The 7119-nt window shown below is 47.0% G+C and overlaps 1 protein-coding gene across 1 annotated transcript; it reads left to right on the top strand.

The window, feature by feature from the left end:
- Nucleotides 1–43: 43 nt before the first annotated feature.
- Nucleotides 44–5457, top strand: PTGES2 (prostaglandin E synthase 2). The gene is made up of 7 exons (XM_032707983.1): nt 44–291; nt 1184–1378; nt 2044–2099; nt 2671–2823; nt 3367–3567; nt 3886–4003; nt 4708–5457. Exons 1-7 carry the CDS (start codon nt 82–84, stop codon nt 4834–4836), a joined length of 1062 nt encoding a protein of 353 aa, XP_032563874.1. The 5' UTR covers nt 44–81; the 3' UTR covers nt 4837–5457.
- The last annotated feature ends 1662 nt before the right edge of the window (nt 5458–7119 follow it).

The following is a 7119-nucleotide window of genomic DNA, read 5'->3' as shown; positions in this document are numbered from 1 at the left end:
CGTGCCCGGGACCTCCACACCGAGGGCGGCGCCGCCATGGCCGGGGCGGGGCGGCCGCTCTGCGCCCGCCCTCAGCGGAACATGGCGGGTGCCGGCCGTGCCTGGCGGGCCGGAGCGCTGCTGCTGCCGCCGGCCTGGCGGCTGCGGGCCCCCGGACGAGCCTTCGGCGCCGCGGCGGGACGGGGAGGCGGCGGCGGGCGGCTGGTGCTGGGCGCTGCCTTCGCGCTGGGCGGCGGCGCCGGGCTCTGCCTGGCGGCGCGGCAGCGCCTGCGGGAGCACTCGGCCGCTGAGGTAACGCCGGAGCCGGCGCCGCTTAACTGACCCCGAGCCCTGCGAGATCCTCTGGGGACAGTGGTTCAGAGAGGGCCGTAGCGGTTCATCCTGGTTTGAGTGAGGAAAGAGCTTAAAACTGTGTAAGGGAGGCCCTGGCAGCGCATTCCTTGAGCTGTAGGAGAGGCTGTCAGTGAGGGCCTCCGGGGGATGTGCAGCAGCTTTGTCTCTTGTTGCTTTTTCGCAGCGCGAAGGGTTGTGTAACCTGATAAATTGTAGATGAGAAGCAAAGCGGGGTGGCCGCAGTTGCTTTATAATGTGTGAGGAATGACTGGCACGGCCTGGCAGGTTGCTGAGGTGTAGCAGCGTTGGGAAACATCCCTCAGGTGATGTCCCGCTGTCCTGGGCTCTCCCTGCCTTGTCCCAGTTGTTGGTTAATCCTGGGAGTCTGAGCTTGGGCAGGCACGTGCTTAAAATCAACAGCAAACTCTGCCCTCCCCACCCTGTGGCCTCAACAGAGGGTGTTGTGGGAGGAGGATTGGCTTGTAAAGGCTTTCTTTGTATTTATTTAAATCTTGTTACAAATGGTTGAGGTTTTTCCTATAGAATTCTCTTCTACAGATTAGAAACTTTAGAGAGATAAACTGTCTGGATTTAACTTCTGTTTTTTCTGGCTGTGAGTAGGAGTTTACAGCAGGTTAAATGGATGTTTAGAGAAATAGTTATTTGGTCCTAATGGGCAGTGATTATTTGCGATGCCATTTAAAGAAAGCATCTGATAGCCAAGATACTCTGATGATCATATATTGAAACTGAATGTTAGTGGCTGTGACTTCATGACAAAAATAAGGGTGGAAGGAAGGTAATATATTTTTGGTAGAAAATGGAACCATCTTTTCCCTTTCTTCCCCAGCTGCCTTCAGGGAGCCTGCAGCTCACTCTCTACCAGTACAAAACGTGTCCCTTCTGCAGCAAGGTCCGAGCATTTCTTGATTATCATGGACTGCCCTATGAAATTGTGGAAGTGAACCCAATAATGAGGAAAGAGATCAAATTCTCTTCCTACAGAAAGGTGCCCATCCTGCTAGCCAACGCTGGGAGCCCTCTGGTAAGTCTTCCTGTCTTGAAAGCTCGATTTTCCCCCAAGCAGTAGTTTGAAGGCTGTTATGTCTCTGTGGTTTATCACATGCAGTGTAATCTTTAGATCATCTTTTATCCTCTCAAGAGCCAAAGATTTATTTCTTGCTTCCTGTTTTCCTATTACTTGGCCTTATTATTTTGCTGGTCTGTCTTACAAGGCATTTAGTTTGTGTGCTGACTCTAATGCAGTGATTATCTGGCTTCTGTCAGCCCTTCCAACCCTTCTGCAGGACATATCTTTGTACCAGAGGTAACAGGAACTGCTCGTATCTTGTGGGAAAAGAACAAGATCTCAAGAATACTGAAGAATCAGTTTGGCATTTTTTTTTAGTGTTAGTGTTGCTGGTTTTCCTTCCTGCCAAGAGCCTAAATCCAAACCCCACTAGTACTACATGTGTGCCCAGCCCTGAGGCCCTCTGTGGTCAGAATTAAAGCCAGATTTGAAGTGATATTCTGAAACAATAACAGAAGAGATGTCTTGAGATGTCCAGGGACTCCTGTGGAAATCCACTGGGGGGAAAGGGCCTGCAGTACTAACTAGGAGCCTCAGCATACAAGGGAAAAGGTTGTGAAGAATTTCCTTTTCCATTTCACCAGCTTCTTTTAAAAGGTTGTTTTCATTTTGTTTTTCAGCAATTGAACGACTCCTCGGTTATCATCAGTGCAATAAAGACCTATCTTATTTCCAGGTAGGAAAACAGGGTGATGACAGATGAGTTCAGCCTGAAGGGCCTTGGTGAACCAGAGATTTAGAAAACTAAAGCACTGACCTTGGGCTCTGAAGCTCTGGGTGTTTGGCCCAGCTGACCTGAGCCTGGCTGTGATAAAGTGGATGGTGCCTGTATATGTTGTGTTGTGTGTACTGTAAAGCAAAGCCTTTCAGAAATACTTAAACCTACTTAAATATGGACACTAGTGTTAGTTCTGGAACTGAGCTTACAATTAGCCAGTTATTATATCTGAAATGAAATGGAATTGCTGTGTCTGTGGCCTGTCCTTTAGGTCCACTTATGAATTGTAGGAAGCTCTATGCCTGCAAAAATTTCTGTTCTGACACAAAGGTTTATTCACTAATAATAGTTATTTGCAAGCAGCTGTTCCAGTCTCTTTTCAAAACTTTTTTTCAAGTAGAATCTGGAACCTTGTGCACTTATTTTTAGAATAATTTATTTTATATTGTGTAACTTTCAATCTGTCCTTTGCTCTCACTCCTTTTTTTTGTAGCAGCCAGATCAGTGCTAACTGTGTTTCTATCCACAGAAGGAATAGCTTGGAAGAGATTGTGTCCTTTTATCCTCCTGTTAAAACCGTGACTGAGAAAGGCAAGGAGGTGATGGAATATGAGAATAAATACTGGCTCATGCTGGATGAGAAGGAGACAAAGCGAGTTTATCCCGTCAAAGAAGTGAGAGTGTAAGTGCTCTTAAGTTTCTGGGCTCTCCAAGTAGGGTCACAGCCCCCTCCATATGTACTCAGGGATGGTGTAGATGTAAAATCAATCCCACTGGGGCTGACAAGATGTGTCACACCCCCATTAAAGCCTCAGTAGCTGGAGTGGTTTCGTGTTTTTGTTAGATAATTTGAAACAGTGCTGTTAGATGGCCTATTCACTGCCACCATGGTCACACTGGCCTTCAGCTGCTTACAGTTTTCTTCTTGCCACAAGGGACTGCTATGGAAGGATAGTTTCCCCTTCTACTTTACTTCCTGTATTGGGAGGAGAATCTAGTGCTCTATCTTAGTCTTAAATTTAGTTTGAGATTGAAGGAGCCTTGCCAAAGGTAACGATGCTGAGTGCATTTCAGAGAGGTCACCAGAGCACCAGGCTGGCCAGGAGTTACTGACACATTTGTCCTTGGCAGGATCTGTGGCTGATGCCACTGTGATCCTGCCTCCTGTAGCCCTGCAATCCGTACCTCACTCACTGAAATATTTCTTTCTTTTGGCTGCTTGCAGGGAAGAGATGAAGTGGAGAAAATGGGCAGATGATTGGCTTGTTCACCTCATCTCCCCCAACGTTTACCGAACCCCCAAAGAAGCCTTGGCATCTTTTGATTACATTGTCCGGGAGGGGAAGTTTGGCACCTTGGAAGGTCTCTTTGCCAAGTACGTGGGGGCTGTTGCCATGTTCTTCGTGAGCAAGAGGCTGAAGAAAAGGTTGGTATCACTGAGCACCAGTTACACAAGAGGAGGAATAGCTCCTTAACCTCCTTAGCTGTGAACCCCAGGTGTCAAAAGGGCAGAACCTCAGAGTTTTAAGCTGAACCATTTAATCCCATGTGAGTAACAGCTGTACTTCTTTAACTGGAGGTACTGAACCCCTCTACTCATCTGCTATTTAGTTACTCACTGCCCCCTTCACTCTGAAGTACCTCCTTAATTCCCAAGCAAAGACCAGCCTGTAAGGTGAGAGATTATAAAGTGTTAACCAAGAAACCAATACATGTCTTCAGACTGGTTCTTCTCCTTGTCCAGACACAACCTTCGAGATGATGTCCGAGAAGATTTGTATGAAGCAGTAAACGAGTGGGTAAAAGCTGTTGGCAAACACCGACTGTTCATGGGTGGGAACCAGCCGAACCTCGCTGACCTGGTAAGGGGCTCATCCCTGCAGTTATTGTCACAAATCATGCTGCCCATCTGTGTGAAATGGTTAATACAAATACAGGCAGAGAAGTTGAGCTACATGACGTACATTGTCCATGTCCTTTGTGCAGTAATGAAGTTCCCACATGGAGGTTTTGCCTATTGCTTTACGTAGGACTGGATTTGTTGTTTTCCTCCAGAGAAATATTTCCAAATACAGGCCCTGCAGTTCCCATCTGCAGGTGGATGTTACTGATCAGGTGGAAACACAATAAAAGCAGGTCAGAGCCAGGACACTGCTCTGGCTCGTGGATGCTGGTGAATAAACCTCACAGGTGTTATTGCTCTCAGTGCTGCTGGGGTTTCCTCTGCAGGCACCAGGGCAGAGTGGAGCAGAATTCATTCTGTGCACCAGCAGTTCTCTCTGGAATACAAGTGAAGCATTTCATGCCAGGGCTTGATGCAAAGATGGGATTAACTTTTGCCCCATAACTGCACACAGATCCTGATCTTTCCTTACTGTTTCCTCATGGAAAACATGCATATTCTTAACTACCTTTCTGCCGTTCACTCTTCCTTGCTAATCAGAGTGATGGAGTAGATGGCAGGACAGGGCAAGAGCCCTACTGGCTTGGCTATTGAGACACTTGTGCTCTGAGCCATTCTCCACTGCTCCTTCAGTGTTGTTCTAATATTTCTGCTCTGTCACAGGCTGTGTACGGGGTCCTCCGGGTCATGGAAGGGCTGGAAGCCTTTGATGACATGATGGCTCACACCAAGATTCAGCCTTGGTACCAGCGCATGGAAGAAGTCATTGAAAAAACTGGAGTTGCAATCTGATGCCAGCTGCAGCTGCCTCCCTGAACTACTTGCATGGTGAATACTTCAGAAGAAAAGGCTTTTATTTTTAGAGTTGAAAGGACTGGTCACACCTAAAGACTTGACACAGAGACCACCCCGTTCAGAAAATCAAGTCGCAGTGAAAGAAGGGTCCAGCTGGGTCTATGTAGAAGGATGGGGACAGATGAAAGGAAGGGATCTTGGATGCTGCTGGAAAGGAGAAGGTCTAAATTGAAGAATGCAGCAAATAGGCTTCTTTTAGGCACAAGCCATCCTTGGAGCAGTTTACTGTAAAAGGAAGATGCTCTTGGCTGGTGTTACATGTCAGATGTGGTAGGTCTGAACAGCTTGTCTTCCACTACTCATCCGTGTCATCTGAAGTGTTTTCCTGACTGACATACTGGATTCTAGTTTTGAAGTGACAATTTTTCTCGCAATAGAATCATGTAAGCCCAGTGCTGAGGGAACTGGAGGAATCCAGGGCACTGGGGAAGGGCCCCTTCCTGTGACAGCAGCGATGCTGCACTCGGCACGAGTGTGCTTTCACTCTTCCATGTAAACGGTTCTCTCAGGACTTGACTCTGTATGGTCTGCAAGGATAAAGGTTGGCTTTATTCTGTACCCTTTGTGAGATCCGAGTTCTTACCTTACCCTTACACCTGAAGAGCACACCCTACACTGAAATCACTAATGCAGAGCAGTTATTGGAAAGAGTTGTCTTGTATGAGAGCTCTTTGGAGTACCACTGAAAATCAGTTTGTTCTTGTTTTAGGAAAAGAAGGATTAAGAGCCATCTGCATGGCCAAGGGATCTCCAGATGTTTCTGCCATGCAAGAGTAATAAAGGATTTGCTGTTGTAGCAATCGAATTAGGAACTGTCCCTGTGCAATATGAAGTCTGCTGAGCTGTGCTGGGGAGAGTCATAGAATGGTTTGGGCTGAAAGGGACCTTAAACACCATCTTGTTCCAATCCCTTGCCATGGACAGGGACACCTTCCACTATCTCAGATTGCTCCAAGCCCCATCCAACCTGGCCTTGGACACTTCCAGGGATGGGGCAGCCACAGCTTCTCTGGGCAACCTGTGCCAGGGCCTCCCCACCCTCACAGGGAAGAATGTCTTCCCAATATCCCATCTAACCCTGCCCTCTGTCAGTGCAAAGCCATTCCCCCTTGTCCTGGCCCTCCATGCCTTTATTAAAGTTCTTTTCCAGCTGCAGAACCTGATGTTTGTCATAGTAAGAGGCAATGCAGCTTTGAATGAGTTGCACATCGCACAGCCCAAGACTTCAGTATCCTTAATTATCCCCTTGATGAAGTTCTGTTTCTCCAGAAGAACGGGCAGGTTTCAGGGAATCTGATTTGGTGTGATATTTCAGGTGCAGCTGAAAGTGGTCTTTAATACAGCTGCCTGCACAGTGTGGGGTTGAGGGAGGCACCTTTATTTGGTATAACAATAGTGGTGACAGAGTTTTGGGGTTTTTTGCTGAGTGTAAGACTAGTTCCAAATTCAATTTGATCTGACATAGAGGGAAGAAGGGAAATGTTTACAGTAAAAACAGCTGAGTGGCTGCTCTGTGACTGTTTCTTTAAACTGTTCTGTACTGAAACTTGTGTTCCACGATATCAACAGCCAATGTTGTTTTAAAACATTATATTGAACATGCATAGACAGGAGGTTGAAGAAACCCTTTATGATAATTTTGGTGTCTATCTCTAAACCCAAGAGGGAAGAAGAGAGTTTGATGTTGGATGAGGATCTGAAGCACCAAGGGCTCAGTTGATGCTGCTTCTCCTTGCTGGGCTGTGCTACATCAGTCCTCTTGAGATGAATATCCATCATGCTAATATACTGATAATATTACATGAAATAAAGGTTGTTTCAGGATCTTGTATCACCTTTCATAGAATCATAGAATGCTAAGTGGTTGGAATTGACCCAATCCCCCCCCCTGCCATGGGCAGGGACATCTCCCACTAGACCAGGTTACTCAAGGCCTTACCAACCTGGCTTTGAACACTGTCAGGGTTGGGGCATCCACAGCCTCCCTCAGCAATCTGTTCCAGTGTCTCACCACCCTCCCAGTAAAGAATTTCTTCCTAATATCTAACATAAATTTTCCCTCTTTCCACTTGTGCCCATTACTCCCTGTTCTATTGCTCCAGTTCCTGATAAAAAGTCCCTCTCCGACTTCCTTGTAGCCCCTTCAGATACCGGAAAGTTGCTGTGAGGTCTCCACACAACCTTCTCTTCTCCAGGCTGAGCAGCCCCAGCTCCAATATT

This window comes from Chiroxiphia lanceolata, chromosome 21, assembly GCF_009829145.1.
Source record: "Chiroxiphia lanceolata isolate bChiLan1 chromosome 21, bChiLan1.pri, whole genome shotgun sequence".
Classification (NCBI taxonomy): Eukaryota; Metazoa; Chordata; class Aves; order Passeriformes; family Pipridae; genus Chiroxiphia; species Chiroxiphia lanceolata.
Note: the sequence above shows the minus strand (reverse complement) of the source record. Positions and strands in the feature narration are given on the sequence as shown.